The sequence below is a fragment of the Pezoporus flaviventris genome, unplaced genomic scaffold, assembly GCF_033815535.1.
Source record: "Pezoporus flaviventris isolate CSIRO_AGI_PZ_B2104156 unplaced genomic scaffold, CSIRO_AGI_Pfla_v1 ptg000086l, whole genome shotgun sequence".
NCBI classification, from domain to species: domain Eukaryota; kingdom Metazoa; phylum Chordata; class Aves; order Psittaciformes; family Psittacidae; genus Pezoporus; species Pezoporus flaviventris.
Window position 1 is genome coordinate 618,854 of NW_026892634.1, and position 20,295 is coordinate 639,148.

Consider the following 20,295-nt stretch of genomic DNA (forward strand, 5'->3'; position numbering starts at 1 on the left):
GAGGAAGGCTCCCCTCATAGCCTCTCTGAAGCAGAATGGCAGCAACCATCTGCTGATCAACATCCCTTGGCACAAAAGTATGTCAAGTGATGTTTCTACTCTGAACCCAGGGTCTGGTAGCTGTATGTGATGGCGTTAATTCCATTTACCCTTAGCTACCCACTAATACAATCAGGAGATACATGATGATATGTGCTTGAAAACTGGCCAAAAGAAACCCTTCCAGGACATTAACTAGGTAAAATGTAGTAGTTCCACATGGCTGGCTTTCCTAGTCCCTAATCCCTTTGCCACATCACTGCATGTGGACCATGAAAATCATCAGGCTGACCTGTGCCACTTGTCACTGAAAAAATCATTTTCCCAAAAACCAGTAAGGCATAAATAATCATTATGGACTATTTGTAAAATAAATGCAGCACCTCAGACCACACTCCTGCCTCCCACACAGTCATACAGTCCTGGCCTTCACAGCGCTGTGCAGAAGCGGGCTTTGGTCCAAGGCAGTCCCTCTCCCTAGCTCTGATCAGGGTCCCATTTCTGAGTTGCTGTGTGCAGGCTACTTGTCTGTTCTGGGTCCCTTTTCCACAGGTCCTTGAACATGGAGTCCATTCTGTCATCATCCATCTGCAAAGAAATACAGACAATGCAGTAACAAGAAATCAGAGAAGTACCACAACGTACATTTTAAAGATGACAGATCACTTATCGGCCTGACTGTTACATGCTATCCATGTAAAGTCCAACATTCTTTGAAGATACTCAGTTGCAAGACAGAATCAATCCTGTGTGAAAGGCTCATTGCTCATTTTATACTTCTGGAGGAAGTATAAAAGCTCAGATTTCTTTATGTTCTTCAGGGTCAGGCCTAACTCAGATTCTGTGGTTTAAATCACAGCAGCAAAGAAGGCTGATGCCACTTGGCAGAGCCTACGTACCTGGAGAGCAGTCGTGCCAGAATATAATTTTCCCCAAATGTTCTGAATCTCCAGACTATGTCCACGTGCCCTTAAAAATCAAACAGCTCTGCCACTGATGCAGTACACAAGTGTATCCCAGGAGACATTGATTGCAAGGAAAAGTTTCTTAGGAAACTGAGATTTCACTAACCTGATCCAACCTTCTGTCACACATTTGTTGTAAGAAAATAAAACATGTAACTAAGATTATTTTTATTATTAATCCAGAGACATAATTTACAAATCATAGCCTGTCAAGATAATTCAACAGAGTTTAAGATACTTCTTGAAGTGCAAATAACAAACAACTAGTTATGCAAGCATATGCTTTAGTTAATTTCTACTGAAAGCTAATAATATTTTGTTTTGTATTAATCATTAACACTGTATTAACACTGGACATATTTTAAGGATTATGATACCTTTTTACATTTCTTAGCAAAGCAATTAGCAACATTTAAATGTTTCATTTAATAAGATGGAAAGAGTCCAGAACACTGAAAATTTATAGTTGACAATGCCTCAGAAAAATATCTAGACTATTCCATTTCTATCCATTAAGTACACAGTGATGTTAAATAAATAAAATAAAAATAAAATAAAATGAAATAAGAGAAAATAAGATAAATAAAATAAAATAAAATAAAATAAAGATCTCCTTAAGTATGTATATAATGAAATACAAATAATCCCTCCAAAGTGTAGTGCCCAAGTCTGAGGAAGTCCAAACCTCAGTGGTTTGGTCTTACTTAAAATGTATCATACCTTGCATTTTAGTAATTTCAGTATTTTTCCTTTTCCAAGAAAGCTGTCTTCTGGTTCATTTTCCATAACTTCTTCAACAATATTTGCATTTTATTTAGTTTGCATTGTTTTCTTTAAAAATTCCATGTACAACTCCTTCAGATGACTGCAGTAGACCTATCCCAGTGCTTATTCCTGGGGATGCTAGCCATCTACTGCTTGGTGACCCCCTCCACCCTGAAAGGTGGTAGATACTTTAACAAAGACCACAAAATTCTTGGGGACTTCCTTAGCCATAATTGTTAGCTGCCATATGGAAACAGGACGGCAAACTCTGAAATGGGTCACTGTTTTAGCCTGGCCACCCAGTGCATGGAGCAGGCTGCTAGCTTTGCTGCAGGGAGACCAAATGAGGTGGGCTTTGCAGGGCAAAGGCTACATGTTGGAGTTGCCTCCTGGAGATAAATTCAGAGAAAGCAAGCTCCTTCTGCTTCTTCCACTAATCCACCATCAGAGTCTAGTTCTACCTATTGATTCATATACAGAAGGGTGCAGGGGGAAGGAGGCGAAAACTGAGCGGAAGTTGCTCTAGACTTCAAGTCGCATCAGTGCAGAATAGCTGATTAACAGGTATTTATTTATTTATTTACTACTTGGTGCACCAAAAGCTGACTGAGACCATTTAAAGGACAGAAGCCTTGACTGAAAAAAAACCTAAAATATATCATTAATTAAAAGCAAGGGATTAAATCCACCTTTATATAAACAGCATTTAAATTTCAATTTCATAGTACACATCTGTGTGTGAGAACATTTCCTCAAGAAAGTAATGAGTTGCTTTATTGAATCAGAATTTATGTAAGCATGGTACTTAAGGGATCTCTTCCATTAAAACTCAGGGCAAACAGTAGCCAATGTTTCTCTTTTCCCTACAGTTTGCATTATAACCTTTTAGATGCATGTATATACATATTAATTGCCAGAGTCAGTCATGTCTCTTAGCTCCTAAGATTTTTACATCTAGATATTACCGTTTAATTTAACCAAAACAGTATTACCTGGTCTGGCATGGCTGCTCATTGCACCTGCGGATCTGCGGTTCAGGCTTTGTTAAATATTTGCACTTCTTATTGTCCACAAGGCTGATATTCTTGTTCATAATCTTCGTGCAAGAGACTGTTGTCTTTCTTTCACCTAGTTTAAAATGAAGCACATATGTGGGGAAACCCGGAACATGCAACTTCATTAAAAAAGGACAAAGGTATCTTTATCAGTTAAAGCTATTTTATGTACAGTTTGGCTGAAAGAATTGTAAAACCTGTACAAGAAAAGGAAAGCTAGTAGGGAGCCTAAGAGACATATTAAAGTTTGTAGTGAACGAGGTGATTCTCTAATCCAGTCTTTGCACACTACAGTCAACAGTTTTCGTACTTTATTCATGTAACTAGTCATAGGCCGAACCCTCAGTCTTACTGGAATAATTGTTTCTTTCTTAATCACTGAGACCCCAGCACTGAGAAAAGCTTGCAGAAAAATTACATAGAAAAGTATGGTGCTTAATTAATATATAAAATGAGGAAAGGAATGGCAGGTCCTGATGCTCCTTCTTGCTGAGCTTAGTAGTACTGCCTGGTTTAGCAGCACACTGGCAGGCTGGCTGGTACTCAGCTGAAGGAATTCAGCACATGCAGCCTTCAGTAAGGAGTCTGCACTATTCCCCACGAACCAAAGAGGCCACACAACTGACATGACCTGTAGGGTAATCATTTAGGAAGTTAGGTGCTGCCTGCAGAGACCTAGAGCATGTTCTGTACAGAAACCTTGCCCTGATGCATGGGTTGGAGCCCAGTGTCTCCTGAGTGTCATAAAGCCGAGTTTAATGTAAGCAGTACTACTACCTCAAGCAATAACTTGCAATCAGACTGCAGCATAATTTTTAGAAAACTAGCAATCTTTGTATTAAAGACTTCAATTAGTCGTTCCTTCAGTTACGTTCTGACACTCTGTTTCTATCTGGAAGTTTACCAACAGAGTGGGTGCGTGCAGGAGCAGGGCAGACTCCAGCACGCAGTGTTCACCAGCGGTCAGAAATGTGCCTGTGGATGGAACGGTTAAGTTACAAATGTGCATTATGTGCGTGACCAGAGCTGACATTTTACGCAGCGCTTGTGTATTTGACAGCACATGCAACTAATCTATCATATGCAGCATTTGAAATGTTCGACAATTCTTTCTGCATTTACATAATACAGCTATGTATTCCTATTCTCTCCCCCACAAAAACCTTTTCTGCAACACAGGAGGTTGCAGGCTATTTACATTCATAAACATGCATGAAACCACATGCATGGTTTCATCATAGTTTCATGGTTTCATCAGTAGTTTCATCCTGACATACACTTTAAGCATTTAAGCAGAACTAATATTAGTAATATTATTTAATTAGATTCATCAAAATATCGATGTTAAAAATTGAATCGCAAATATTTGCACAGGGTACAAGCTGAAGTATTTAAATTTTATTATTGCTTCATATTTAAGCTAAGAGCTAAAAGAACAGTTAAAATGCTTTTGTTTAAAGTAAGAAAAAATTTTCGTGTCTATTTCACAATATTTGCAGTAAAAATTCCTTTTATGGAACATTGTATTAACGCAGCTATTTTAGACATTAACATAAAATGGCCAGTTACAACAGAAAAATATAATAAACATTACAGTAAAACACTTAGATATTTATTTAAGCATTAATGTAGAATAAATTACCAACAGGCTGAATTTTAAGACTTCTCCAGATGATAGGTAACTTCAGAAATATTTAGGGCAATAATGAGAGACTGTGGTAGCATTAAAATTACTCTAAAAATACTTCAGGAAACTGTAAAAAGCATGAATATTCCAAGTGAATAGGAATGCACTATTAAGAAACAGAGGATGCTACTAGCACCACGTACAAAATACCTTCAGGGAAGAAGCTTTCTTACCAAACCACAAAAAGCATGTTTATGGAAACTACAGTAATCTGTCATGACACTAGGATTGTTCACAGAGTCAAAGAAGCTAGAACACTGTGTTCTTTAAGCTGCTGTTATGAGAAAGTAAAGCGTTTCCAGGCCCTCTTATTCAATCACAAGGCGCACAGCAATGTTCAGAATGTCTGGTCAGAGCAACCATGACTGTCAAGGTCATAAGCAGGAATGACAGGTATCAAAAGTCAATACCGTATTCACAGTGTGTGACTGATTGCACAAGATATGAAGAGATCTCTATAGGATGCATTAATTTAAAAAACTCTGAAGTGTTTTTTTCAGTGCAATTATCTATCTGAATAACCATTTTATAAACAGCACTTTTAAAGAATTTTGTTACAGCAGTACTGTTCATGTTCCAATATTTGTTTTTATAACCATATTCTGTTCTTCCAAATTCACATTTTTTATGGTTATAAACATAAACATAGGAAAAATATCACATCAGCATACTAATATCTGCTGTTGTAATACTTGTTCCATATGTTTCTGGATCATCTTCAACTCATGTTACTAACTGTACATATTTGATCTGAGACTGGGTTGAGCTTTTCTGTAGTTTGAAATGTCTTTTACAGATCATTTATCTTCAGAAGTTCCAAATACAGAGTGGAATACATATGAACTTTCTATTCTTGTTATAGCTCTTGCACTTGTATTTTTGGAAACTGTGTCCTGAATTTGCTTTGCTGATCTAGATTTTGCTCCTTCAGTAGCATCTCTTTCTACTTACTTTATTTAGTTTGACTCTTTACCTAAGGTTATCATTATTATTTAAATATAATCCTGAAGCATGAGACTGAAGTATGTCCATCACTGTATGGAATCATGCAAGCCACAATAAAGATATTACTATGAAATATACAGCACTGACCATCAGAGCTGTAAGTGTTAATATGCCATGTGTTTGAGAGACACATGAATACACACAGAGTACACATATATTTACATATGCATATTGTATACACACATATATATGTATTCTGTATATACATGCACATTGTTTATATATATATATATTTTTATTTATTTTTTATACATATGTGTGCACGTTTGCACATCTTTTCTTTTATTTTACCTCCTCCACATACAGCATCACAGTCCTCCCAGCCAGAATGAGTCCACATGAAAAGAGGCTCCGGTACTTTAGAGCTCTGATTCTCAGGAAGAGGATCCAGTGGAATTGTGTACTCATAGTGTAGACCATAGCTCTGGTCATGGAAGAGCAGCACCTGCAAGATACAGAGAAGGAAAACCTACCTATGTACACAGACACTGTGGAAGACAAACTCTGAGGAGATAATCCTGAAAAATGTGATATAATGATATACTGACTTAATGCCTTTCAATCTCCTAATGGATTTCATAGAAGAAATTAAAGAGAGTATCCAAAGCAAGACAATGGGAAAAATTATTTAACTTAACATAAAGGTCAAAAAATAAACAAGCAAACAAAATTCACCAGATATCTGGAGGACAGTTATGTCCTGTGAATTCAGTGCTCTTAAATGGAGGAGACCTTTCTTAGACGCATCAGAGATTTAAAACTCTTTCGGATATACCAGTCAATTTACTCCATTTGATGGATTTTGAATTGTGAAATACTTCCTCATCATGTCTCCCTCTTTCTTTCCCTCTTCATCCTCTACACTGAAACACATCAAACCCCTACTTTTTCATGGAGAACTTGGTGATTGCAATAGAGAAATGGCAATGCTGTGCAATAATGAGCCAGAATGAAAACCATTTGATATTAATTTGAATCTCTCTCCTTAAGCACATCAGCTTTTTATGACATTTGTAGGAACGGTGAGACCTTCCATCCTGCCTCAACAATGCAAGGATTATTCTTTTAGGAAGTAGGTTAACAGATCTATATATATATATATATATATATATAAGCAGGTGTATATACGTATATAAACATACACAGATGTCACTATCCACTATCTTCAGGAGACTGGAAAAAAAATTAGTTATCATGCTATATAATAGGAATTGGGTAAAAACCCGAATCCATATTGTCATACCAGTAAATGTAAAGGTGACGTTGTGGGACCTTTGGCTGATATTTTCTCCCAGAGACCTCTCCGAACATAATGGACAGTGGTCCCAGCAATATTGAATGTTCCCGAATGCTCTATCTTCCAGTCGCTGTTGATTGACTGCTTTCCAGCGTCTCGAAGAGCTGCAAAGTATATGAAAAAAAAACAATATAAAATGTGTCTCTTCTGTAGTGATTCGGACCTCCTTTCACTTCCTGTTTGGATAATTTGAAAAGTAGATGAAATCACCTAACTGTTAGCAAAGATATTTATGGATCCTGCTATACATGAACTTCAACTGGAATATGCTTTAGAAACACTTTCTGGAAGGAATGCTTGGCAAAACTATGTGTGTTTAACATTACTTGAAGTTAACATCAGTGCTTTAATGCCTGAAGAGACTGACAGGCTCCAGCATATTTCATAATTTGATCACAGAATTTATTTAAGGCAAAGGTAACAATTACCCATTCCCAAGGTGGTAATTTCTATAATCATAAAGTCATGGGAAACAAAATTTTCACGACAACATTCAAAATCTGTGGAATTAGGCTAAATCTTAAAAAAAAACTCCTTGAGAATTCTTTCCCCTCTAATAATTACATTAGTTATTTTACATTATTTACATTACATTAGTGCCTATTTCTCCACCTTCAAATGTGACAATACTGCTGTCATCTACACTTATTTAAACACTTTCACCATATAATTTGATGCTTCTAACAAACAGAAAAAGCTTGTTCATTTTGGCTGATCATTCCTCCTGTTGGCCAAATTTATACTCAAAAGCGTCAAGTCAGGTAAAATCTAATTCACACATTGAGAACATAGGCTTTTACATTAGTTTTCTATAGTAAATGAAATAGATTCTTCTGTAAAGGACTTGTAATCATATTTAATTTATTTTAATTTTTTATGTTCAGATCAGGTCTGAATAGTTACATGAAGTAGAACATACTTGAAGTCACCCTCTGGACAAGATATTTCATACATTCCTCTTCACTGAAATTGCATGTTTGGCATCAGACCTTTGTAAGAGAACCTTGACGGTTTAAGGCTTGCCCAAAATGTCTTTTTCAAAGTTCTAAGTTAATGTGAGTCACTCCTATAATCATCTTCTCTCCTATTCATATTTATACTGTTATGTTTTGTTTCTATGGCAAACAATGGCAACAGGTCTATGGACTGGCAGAAATCCAATTGCATAAGACACCACTTCTGTGTACCACTGCAGCACTGTGTTAGAAATATTAAGACTATAAAATCCATTAATGCTGTAGAACAGCTCTGTACTAAAAACAACTAGTGATTTTACAAGATTTTAAAATTGGTATTTTAGATTTAGTCATTCTGCTATTAATGGTAATTAAGTTCTATTTAGTGTTTAAACTGTAGGGCCAAACCTCTTCCCAAAACAAACGTACTTGAAAGCACCAAGGTCCAGTTGGGTCATGCTGCTCAGATGGAGCAGCATTCTCTCTCTAGCGAGCAGCTGACTTTGCATCATTTTCTCTTGTCTTTAAGAAGAACATGCGTGCCACAGCACAGTAACTTGGGCAGGGCAGTGGAATTCAAGGAGTATGTCAGATCTTGCATTTTCTGCTTTCAAATTCCTCACTTGAGGCACTGGAGTTAAACAAAGTAAGAAAGGGTATCCTCAAGCCTAAAATTTAGGATTTAATTCAGGCAATCCAACTTCGCTCTTGACTCTGTCACACCCCATATTGTAAGCAAGTTCATTGAGCTTTACTCCAAATAACACACATATTCCCAGTCTACTTAGCTTTTGATAGAGGAGGATTTTCTGTACAAAGTAATGATGTACAGGAAGAAAATTCATTGCACAAATGTATCCTCTCTCAGGTTATAAAACAAATCCAGCAATACATCTACAACTAAAAAAGACAAAAAAACTTCAGCCTGTGAAAACTTAATTCATCTGTAACCAAGACCAAAATTTCAGTGCTAGAATAAGGCTGCTAATTACAAGTCTGTCTCTGCAGAGCATAAAACAGCCATCATCACAGTCACAGTTAAGTGGTGGTGGTGAGTGCAACATATTTTTAATTACTGCACAAGGGATATACACTTCTATTTTCATGAGGTGCAATATGCTATGCAGCCATAGAGATGCAACATTTCACAGTTCAGCTATTGCATCTCCCAGTGCTCAGTGAGGAGCAACAGTGCCCTGGTCCTGGTGATCCACTTGCTAAATCTGTTTCTGTTGATCCTTTATTTTTTTTCTATGGGAAAATGTGAAATACTACACCACTGTACTAACTTAGAAATTTTTGCTTAAGTTGAAATTTCCACACTTTACAGGGAGGTTAAGAAAAAAGGTAATTGTTCCAAATTAAGAGGAAAGTTGACATCTTTCTGATTGTGAATTTTACTTTTTGTTCTGTGTAAAATTTAGTTATGCTTTCCATCTTTGATGAAAGAACAATCCGAGTTTCTCATGCATTTTCTCATATAACTTCAGTAGAGAACAAATACCCAATGTTTGGCTGTATCACTGCTCATTCCTCCCCACAGGGGAGAACATATGGGACAGACTACAACAGATCAATCAATTCAGAAAAAGCAGCTGCATCCTACACCTTATCTTTTCTCCTAGGATGCCACAGATCCTGCTACTGTGGTATATGCTGATATACCTCAGATAAAGAAGATATTTGAGGTGGTCAGGTACAACTCCTCTGAAGATTTGCTTTTCAACAGCACAATCACACAATGATGCTACTGATGTGCGCTGCAGGTTTAGTTATCACTTTAGCAACATCATTGTAGCTTTCAGATCATAGTGACTCTGGTTCCTGACCACCAGCTAAATACAGAGAAGGGTATTTCATTTTGACTCCCTCTGTATTTGACTTGTGCTATACAACAGAGGTCAAATATTCCCTCAGTTTAAATGAGCTACTACTTTGTAAACCACAGCTCTCAGCGTATACTGGATTAAACTGTGTTTACAGCTGTATCTCTAATTATACAATTACTGATTGTATAATGAGCTATATTATTTGAAAAACCATAATGCTAAAATGTGTTCAGAGAAATGGGGTATAGAGAAATGTACAGAGAAAGAGGTACAGAAATGTAAAGTACTATGCAACACAAAGTTAGCATAGAGAACTGTAAGAGAAAACAAATCAGAATCACGAAGTTAATCTGTATTACATTTCACATTTTTCATCACAGTATTTTGAAGAATATTGTTTCTAATAGGAAATATATATGCTTTCTCCCCAAAACTTTCATCTTATCAAAAAATATACCCATTTAAAATGTTACTCCTTTTCAGTTCAGACTGTTACACTTTCAGAATACATCTCCTGTAAATGAAGAAGTTTAAATACCTTCTGCTAGTAAAGAAACCAAAAAAATGCAACAACACAGGTTTTAATTTGAAATACTGTAACAGACCTGTTCCTGGTTCTCCAGAAAGGCTTAACAAAAAAATGTTTCAGAGAAATACTGGCTGATCTTCATTCAGATTGACAGTGAAATTAAGAAAAGTAAAATTGAAGTAACAAGCAATTAAAAGCTAATTAGCAGCTTTCAAAAATAAGCAGGAGGACTGACATTATTTCATGAGTGCAAAAAGCATTACATAATTTTTCCCTTTTTTAAGGTAAGGGATGAATCAGTTTCCTACTCATAATTTCCCTAAATACAATTCCAACAGTTATTGATTTTTGCATTATTAAAAAAAAACACAACAAAACAACTAAAACCAATAGTACAATAGTATTTCTGTTGTCCACGTATGTTAACATGGTAGACATAGAGGAGAAACAAACAAACAAACAAACAAAAAAACAACAAAAAAACCCCAACTTGATTGGACATTCATATATCCACATCTGTGGTCCACTGGTGAACACTGAAATAACTGAGATCTCTAAATCTCCGCTTATTATCTTAACACAACAGATGCAGACCCCATGATAAACCAAGAGTCACCCACTGATAACTTAGCCTATCATAATTAAGATTGAACATCTTCTGAATTCTCTCCATTGAATGTTCTCAATTGAGAACACTCAGAGAAAAAGTTTCTTTAAATGTAGATCTTACTTTTGAGCAGAACTAAGAACAGTGATTAAACTAGAGAATTCTTCACTTCATTATTCTATTTCTCATACTAAGTCTCTCCCAATTTAAACTTAAGGAGGGCATGGGACAGCACCAGTTATGGTACTTCAGATACTCACACACTGTTAATAATAATACTAAGAAAGTATAGTTTCCTACACAACAGCTTCAGAACTCATTAAAGGAGAGAAAAAAAAGTTTTGATTAAAAAGAATTTCATATAAGTATATAACTAAAAAAACCCATGCAAAACCACAAACCCAAAAAACAAACCAAAAAAATCAAACCCAAAACAACTACAACAAAAAAACCCCAAATGACCCCTCCTCCAAAAATAAAAATTCATTGTGATTAAATTTGTTCATTAAAACAGTCAGACAATTCAAAATAATGCAAAGAAATACTTTTCTGCTTTTTCAATCTGATTTTACAAATTTTGTTTAACTTTGTTGGTGGTTTGCTATATGTTGGACAATGGGGTTTTTTTTTCGTTGTCTGAGCACAAATCATTACATGTTTCAGCATAAAACTCCTTTCGCTATTTTTAATGTGAAATATTTTCTTTAGTGCTTTCAATACAGAAAATTGAAATGTTGATGTATGCAGAATTTTTCTTAAATCATCTGATACATTCTTTGAAATGTTTCTCTAAACAAAATGATGAGACGAAAGCTCAATGAAGAATGGTGCTATAACGATTACAAATTTTTTACTTTGTTATTTCTACAAAATTTCTTTAGGCATATATTTCACAGATTTTTTTTTCCACTCCTTTTTTTTTTGTTTTTTGTTTTTTTCTTTTTAAATCATATAAGCATCTTTAGCTAACACTCTTCAGTGTTGTCCAAAACAGGACATGAATACCTGAAATACATGATATAGATGACATTTACCTAAATAGCTGCGAGCTGGTTTTTCTTCCACAACTTTGATTCTCCTTGCTCCTGCAGGTATCACCAAAGCTTCCACATAACCTAAACATGAGACCACATGTCCCAAGTTAAATAAAGAGGTGTAGAAAAATTAATATTGTATATTTTTTCATTTCTTCTCCCCTAATTATTTTTTTAAGTGTAACAAGTTACTATATATATATTGTAATGGTTTGAGGGTTCTCCTAAAATACTGAAGCAAGCTATGAAACTGTGCACTATGTGTAGTATATACACCATAATATAAAATTAAAAGAGTAGACGAAAGTAAAATGTAACAAGAATTAGTGAGGCTGGGCAGGCTGGGGCTGGAGCTAAGTTGTCTCTGGACATTCAGTTCAGTGTCACCATCACCTCTGGATGACCATAAAGGGATTCCAACTTCACCGAGTGTGGAGGGAAATGATACGGCACTAAAACCCAAGCACCCTTCCACTGTTGTGTGGGTTTGTTTTTTTTATTTTTTTGGGGGGGTTTTTTTGTTTGTTTTTTTTTGTTTTGCTTTGGTTTAGTTTGTTTTATATTTTCTCTCTTGTGTTTTCTACACATTCAAATCCTGATACGAATGGTTTAATGTTTAAGTCTCCTTATTAGTTATTTGCTTTACATTACAATGGCTTTCTGAAAGTGTTGGACTAAAATATGGTGTTGAGCAGTTTGCTTTAAGAAAAAGAGGTGAAAAAGCAATGCAGATGAAAAACACTGTGGAAGCAAGAATGTTATAAATAAAAATCTATTTTAGCTTGTCCCTTAAGAACTTAAGAAATTGTAAAGTAAACCAAATTGTTATTCTGTGAAGCTATGTAAGTTCTATATCAAAGTACTGAGCATTTACAACACCTATCTGAAACACGAAAATTAAGTTGCTGCAAAGACGCATTTTTAACTTCAGTTTCTTCAAGTACTAGTAAAGCTTTCTAAGTATTGCTGACAGTCTAGCTTCCTAAGAAGGAAAATACACAAAACCCCGAATAAACTTGAAAGCGTGTGGATATTCACATCAGCTACAAAAGAAAGCTGACACATTTTAATTTCTATTAATAGTCACCCTCTTTATAGTTTTTGGTCTTGTCCTCCATGATTTCAGATCCCTGCTTCTGCATTACCTTCAGCTTAAGAGACGGGCAGAGATGAATGTCTGATGACTATGCCTAACTTTTATTTTTTAAAAAAGTACTACATTTCAGTCTATAATGCAGTGAAGTTCTTGATTTTTAAAGCTATACTGTCTGCTCTAATCTCAGTATTTTTTAATGTGATTTATTTAGTGTCTTAAAATTCTGCACATTTTCTACTCAAGAAACTGAAAGCGTAATGGCAAACAAATGCTAAAAAGAGTTGGGCAAATGCTGTTTCAAAGCAAAGACTTTTTTTGGAGAGAAGGTATACATGGTGCATGGCCCATATTATTAGGATTTTAATCCTCTACTCTGCCAATAGTAGTGTGCCAGTCAATTGTGCTCATTCCAAGAACAGGTCACAGCAGTATTTGAAAAACTCATGTTCATTGTGCATCAGAAAATCTATTTGATTTTTCTGATACGATATGATAAGTAAAAAACAATAAATAATGAAAATATGAAAGAATTCTTAACATATTGGGCTTTATCTTCTCCCATTGCCTAGCTTGCTTTAGTGGCTTTACTCGAGGTAACAGATCACAGTTCAGACATTTATTTTGTAGAAAACTAAATTATAGAATCATAGGATAGTTAGGGTTAGAAAGGACCTTAAGATCATCTAGTTCCAACCCCCCTGCCATGGGCAGGGACACCTCACACGAAACCATGCCACCCAAGGCTCTGTCCAACCTGGCCCTGAACACCACCAGGGATGGAGCATTCACAACTCTCCTGGGCAGCTGCCCATTCCAGTGCCTCACCACCCTCACAGTTAAGAACTTCCTCCTTATATCCAATCTAAACTTCCCCTGTTCAAGTTTGAACCCGTTACCCCTTGACTTTCACTACAGTCCCTAATGAAAAGTCCCTCCCCAGCATCCTTGTAGGCCCTCTTCAGATACTGGAAGGCTGCTATGAGGTCTCCACGCAGCTTTCTCTTCTCCAGGCTCAACAGCCCCAACTTTCTCAGCCTGTCTTCATACAGGAGGTGCTCCAGGCCCCTGATCATCCTCTTGGCCCTTCTCTGGACTTGTTCCAACAGTTCCATGTCATTTTTATGTCGAGGACACCAGAACTGCACACAATACTCCAAGTGAGGCCTCACGAGAGCAGAGCAGAGGGGCAGGATCACCTCCTTCGACCTGCTGGTCATGCTCCTTTTGATGCAGCCCAGGATATGGTGGACTTTTTGGGCTGCGAGCGCACACTGAAGCCAGCACATGTTCATTTTCTCATCAACCAACACCCCAAGTCCTTCTCCGCAGGGCTGCTCTCAATCTCTTCTCTGCCCAACCTGTAGCTGTGTCTGGGATTGCTCTGACCCAGGTGTAGGACCTTGCACTTGGCATGGTTAAACTTCATGAGGTTGGCATCAGCCCACCTCACAAGCGTGTCAGGGTCCCTCTGGATGGCATTCCTTCCCTTCAGCGTATCAACCGAACCACACAGCTTGGTGTCATCGGCAAACTTGCTGAGGGCGCACTCAATCCCACTGTCCATGTCACTGACAAAGATGTTGAACAAGACCGGTCCCAACATTGATCCCTGAGAGACACCACCCGTTACTGGTTTCCAGCCGGACATTGAGCTATTGATCACAACTCTTTGTGTGCGGCCATCCAGACAGTTCTTCATCCACCGAGTGGTCCATCCATCAAATTGATGTCTCTCCAATTTAGAGACAAGGATGTGGTGTGGGACAGTGTCGAACGCTTTGCACAAGTCCAGGTAGATGACATCAACTGCTCTACCCCTGTCCATCAGTTCTGTAGCTCCATCATAGAAGGCCACCAAATTGGTCAGGAAGGATTTTCCCTTAGTGAAGCCATGCTGGCTGTCGCCAAGCACCTTGTTGATTTTCATGGGCCTTAGCATGCCTTCCAGGAGAATCTGCTCCAAGATTTTGCCAGGCACAGAGGTGAAATTGATGGGTCTGTAGTTCCCAATCTAAACTATAAGAATTTATGGTATATTTGTTTCACAGATTTTTTAAAAATCAGACTCTTCTATGAACTAATATGCTGTAAGAAGACAAATTAGATAATTCCTTATATTATAATCGAAACAATTTGCAATTAATTAAAAATACTCATGCATTCTTATCTTAAATGTCATGTTATCTTAATGAGAGTGGATCAGAAGTCCTTGTGAGGAATGACATAATCTAAAGTGCACCTTTAGGTTAATAAGTGCACCTTTTATAGTTCCCAATCCTCAAAGTAATCAAACAGCTACTGGTTCTCTGATTATTTGAGATAACAGACTTACCTGCTCCTCTGGTATGGTTAAAATCACCTTTAATAACTTTGCATGACTTTCCATTACCATTGCATACACCGCAATGATCTTCACGAGCCAAGGATCCTAATATACCATCACAGCCAAATTTCTGTGGGAGAAGAAAATAAAGCTATTGTGACAAAGGCCATGTTTTTCATAAAGCTGCCTTTAGTAGCAGGCATCTCACCCTTTTGCAAGACACCCTACCTAGTATGATCTAGCTATGAATGGAATGAGAGTTTCAGTAGTTCATGTAGAGACATCACTTCCATACTAATTTTTTCTGTGATTTTATGTAGATTGTTGCATTCAGTCTCCCTATATGGTTGCCTAACTCTATCAGCTGCTCTCCAAGAGGAAGACAACTGCGTTCCCACCTCACCCTGGGCAGCACACGCCTCACAGGCCCTCCTGCTCAGCACCTGCAACATGTGCAACTCTACTGCTTTCTACTCAAAATATGGGAGGTGCATAGAATAGTTCGGGTTGGAAGGGACCTTCACAGGCCATGTAGCCAATCCCCCTGCAATGAGCAGATCAGGTTGCTGAGATCACTAGTTCCAGTTGATCAAGTTGCCCACAACCACATCCAGCATGGCCGTGAATGTCTCCAGGGGTGGCACATCCCATATTTCACCACCCTTGTAAAAAATTTCTTCCTCAAATCCAGCCTGAATCTCCCCTCTTTTAGTTTAAAACCATTACTCCTTGTCCTATCACAACAGGCCCTGCTGAAAAGTCTCTCCTCATTTTTCTTAAAGGCCCCTTTTAAACATTCAAAAGCCACAATAAGGTCTCCCCAGAGTCTCCTCTTCTCCAAGCTGAACAACCCCAACTCTCTCAGCCTGACATGATGGCAGTGGCACTCCATGCTTCTGATCATTTTTGTGGCCCTTTTCTGGACCCTCTCCAGCAGGTCCATATATTTCCTATGCTGAGGATTCCAGAGCTGGATGCAGTACTCCAGGCGGGGTCTCACAAGAGCAGAGTAGAGGGGGGAATCACCTCTCTTGACTTTCTGGCCTCACTCCTTTGAATGCAAACCAAAATGTGACTGGCCTTCTAGGCTGCAAGTGCACATTGCTGGGTTACAGTGGTAACGTGTTGTCTAAGGTCAACCTAATGTTTTTGAACCTAAATTTTGAATAGAATGTAAACATGTCTGGAATATGTATTGTAAATTGTGCTCTGTTAAAAAGCATTCAGTTCAAAACAAATTGAGTTTGATCAAGAACCTCCACATCATTATATTAGACACATTTCTATCAATAAATGTGAATGGTAGGTTGACAGTAGGAATATAGTTAGGATATGCTGGCCTGATATGAAGTAAAAGCCTATCAAAGTCTGGAGAAGTCATCACAGAGCAATCTTGTGCACTGTATATATGCATCTGATGAAACCAATTAAACTTCAAGGATGTTTGATAACGAATCAATAAAAAGCAATAAAGATTTCAAAATACTGATCACAGTGTAAACGTTCAAAAAAACAATTTTTTTTTTTTTCCTCTGGTAAAAATGGCCTATATATCACCTTTTCAATTATACCTACAATTGTTACATGGTGAGCTTAAGCCCCCAGTCAACAAGTATTCAAAAGTATTCTTTTTGCACGCACTTAAGTCACTCAAGAAAGGATAACTATACCTACATGTATATATTTGTATGTGTTTATGCATGCATGCATCTATAAAGTGATTTGTTGAACTTATTACAGTATCTAGCAATGCTGTATCTGTGTTAGAAGTTTTTTTTACTGAATTTAATGCGTGCAGTGAGAAGCAGACAAAGAAAATAAAAGCCGTGTGGATTTTTATATAGAAGATTTTCCATATGATACACTACAAAAGCAATAAAAGAACTGTGAACCAAATGAATTCTGAGTGTGAGAAACAGCATAAGTTCTCAGCTTTAATTATCTGCTACTCTGTTATTACCACTATCTGTTACTCTGCGTCTTTGGTCTTTTATTTAAATGTAAAATTTTGAACTCTTGAAAAGGGCAGAATTAGATATACATACCTAGACTCCATGGCAAAATTTCCAAACCTGTTGAAAGCTAAGGTTTACCTTAAAAGATTAAATCCGTTATACTTATTTTCCACTCTGGAGCAGTTTAAGTATCCTTATCATCACAGATACAAATTTCCCAAGCTAACCCATCAGCTGCTTCACATACTGCACTGCAGTGAGTGAAATTAGCTTAAAATATTTCAGTATGCCATAAAAAGAGACATTCAAATTTGGTCACACATAGTGAAACATGCTATCACACGTAACAAACTCATGTGCTAGCATACGTGAGACTTTGTACCTAGGTTTGAAACAAGTAATACGTACCTGGCATCTACCATCTGCACAGACATCTAACCCATGCTGGCCACAAGAAGTCCCATCCATCACTTTTTCTGTTAGAAGAACGGGTTGATCCTTTCCAGCTGGTGAACAGAGTAAGGCACACGGATTTTCTGTGGTAGCAATTAATAGAAAAAAACACCAAATTGGTAAAAGGTCACTTAAAAAAATACAGAATTACTCTTATCAACATTATTATCAACATTATTGTTAAAACTGGTATTTGCTTATCTGTGCGCCATAAATCTAGGTTAGTATAACAAGTTATCTTAGATACAGTGAAAACAAAAAGATTGTGATTCTTTTCTCAGCTGTTTGAAAAACCTTTTTTCCTTCTAGAGCTTACTGGCACTATAAACTTGCCTACACAGTACTCCTGTCATGTTCATTGTCGCAATTAAGAATATGCACATTACAGGTGTGGAATACTTTGGTTGTAATCTATACTTTAATTCTACTATATATTTGGAAGATCACGAATATTTGTTCACAAAGAAACTCAACACTTTCCAGATTTGCTAAATATGCAGGTCAAAGAGATAAAAAAATTAAGTAGCTGAGACACCATAGAAAGAAAAATACACTGATTTAAAAAGTCCTCAGATAGAAAAAGATAGAAAACTAAACTGCATTCTTTCTAACATCTTTACCAAGGTCAGGCAATTTTCTGCAACATTTCTAAAACATTCTGCTAATTTTTAATTTTGAAAGGGAATAAAAAAGTAACACTATCCTATGTATCCATGTATTCCTAACAGTCATCACTTATAAATAATGAAGTTTGCTTCAACACTGCCAAAGTAATACCAAATAAAATGAACTGTCTCCTTTCAGTGGTTAACTGAGTACAGAATGACATGATTTTTTCATATCTTTATTCACAAGTGTAAAACTCAGAAGTTATTCCTAAATCTCTTGCAGATTTCTGAAAGAATAGAGTCAATCCTGAACTTGAAACTGATTTCACTTGGACAAAATCTATGCCACTCTGACTTCATACTGACTTCTAGATTACTGGAGTACATTTTTATTAGTGAATTAAACAGTTCCAGGAAATATTCATGGGCACTGGAATTCTACTGTCTATACAGCTGAACTGTAAAACAGTCTATGCCACATTTTATTGCATGTGCTAACTAGCACTAGCTTGGTCTAGACTGGAAATTGCCATCTGCAAAGGACCATTTCCAAAAAGCAGTTTGGATGTCACCATCCTTTTTAGAGAAAAAAAAAAAAAAAGTTGAAATGTACAGACACTGGACTTGTGTGCCAGCTGACTTACACATCAGAGTGTTCTGGGCACATTTAATTTACTAAATTTGACACAGCTTCTGGTGCAAACAGACATGATTTCTTTTGCCAATATGTGAAGCCAGTCAGACACAAACCATCTCCAGCTGAGAGGCCTAAGTCTCTGCCTGATTTTGTGCCCTCTGCATTCCTGTTATACTCCTTAAATAGTAATCCCAAAGTTCCCTGGAACCTTTAAGGATGTTTCAGCATTTTTGGAAGTAATAAAAAATTAAAACTGTAAACATTATTTTAAGGACACTAAACCCCAAAAGACAGTAACTCAACAACACAGGACAACTTTAGACTACAGGAGACCTCATTCAAGTACAGCAACTATTCTGGACACGGTGCCCAAGTGGTGTCTGCTAAAGACTAAATGCAAATAATTAAGGATTTGGGAACAACGCATTTTTGTATTACGGGAACTTTAGCTGATGTCCACTTTTATGTCTCCTGAAGGACAAACTGAGGACAATAGTATCTCTCAGAGCAAAGTTAGATGAAAGCAACCATCCATAGTCCTTAACATGGGTCAGGAGAGTGTCAAGATTTTTCATCAGATAACTGAAGCTCTCAAAGTTGGGCTGAAAATTTTTGACACCTTAGGATATAAATCACGTGTTCCTGTGCTAACATAAAATTTAGTAAAAGGAACAAAAACTAATCCACTAGATAAGCACCTATAAAAAAATGGAGTTCTCCTTACTATGAAATGAGCTAATATAGAAGCCTGATGAAAACAGTCTCAAAAGTTTTCACTTGGCACCTTGAGAAAAGGCTTAAAATAAAATAATCAATCCTTGTTTAGCTAGACATATATTAAGTTCTTGATAAGAAATTCACATTTTTCAGGATTCTGAAAATAGTTCTCTTAAAAACTGTGCTTTCTAATGGTTTCTTATAGCTTGTTGTAAGAGTTAAATATAAATGGCAATAACGCGTAACAATACACACCTACAGTACTCCTGTGTCGTTCCAGGCTCTTCTTTAACACCACTTGCTGTGCTTTTGCTAATTTCTCAAATTAACCGTTTTTATAACTGAGGTTTTTCTGATGTTTTCTTGTTTGGTTGGGTTTTTTTTTTGTTTTCTTTTTTTGTTGTTGCTGCTATTCTTGGTTTTGGTTTTAGAGTAAGTAAATCACATAAAGATTTAGAGAAAATTTGGTGGAATGGCAGCTATTGTTCACATTCCTAGCAAGAATTTGGGTATAATGTTTTGCTTTGTAGTTGCTGATATTCTACACCAACATTATCTTTGCAGATACTGTGAGTTCAACATCACTGTACTTCTACTTGAGCACACTCCTAATGGTATGGTATCTAAGCAAGTTTGTTACACTGAAGCATGCATGCAGTATGCCTGGACTTTGCATGCAGCAGCTGTTAGGAATTATAGAAAACTTACCTAAGTATGCAGTATGCATAACATATGGAC

At 36.8% G+C, this 20,295-nt stretch overlaps 1 protein-coding gene across 2 annotated transcripts in view; it reads right to left on the reverse strand.

Moving 5' to 3' along the window:
• ADAMTS19 (ADAM metallopeptidase with thrombospondin type 1 motif 19) overlaps positions 1 to 20,295 on the reverse strand; it is a 149,924-nt gene that overhangs the window by 29,866 nt on the left and 99,763 nt on the right. For both annotated transcript variants that reach the window (XM_061475659.1, XM_061475658.1), the window contains exons 14-20: positions 17,551 to 17,678; positions 15,197 to 15,317; positions 11,769 to 11,849; positions 6,760 to 6,917; positions 5,808 to 5,961; positions 2,762 to 2,897; positions 423 to 627 (exon numbers count right to left, since the gene is read on the reverse strand). In XM_061475659.1, coding sequence (XP_061331643.1) covers positions 423 to 627; positions 2,762 to 2,897; positions 5,808 to 5,961; positions 6,760 to 6,917; positions 11,769 to 11,849; positions 15,197 to 15,317; positions 17,551 to 17,678 — 983 coding nt within the window. The remainder of the gene's footprint in view (positions 1 to 422; positions 628 to 2,761; positions 2,898 to 5,807; positions 5,962 to 6,759; positions 6,918 to 11,768; positions 11,850 to 15,196; positions 15,318 to 17,550; positions 17,679 to 20,295) is intronic.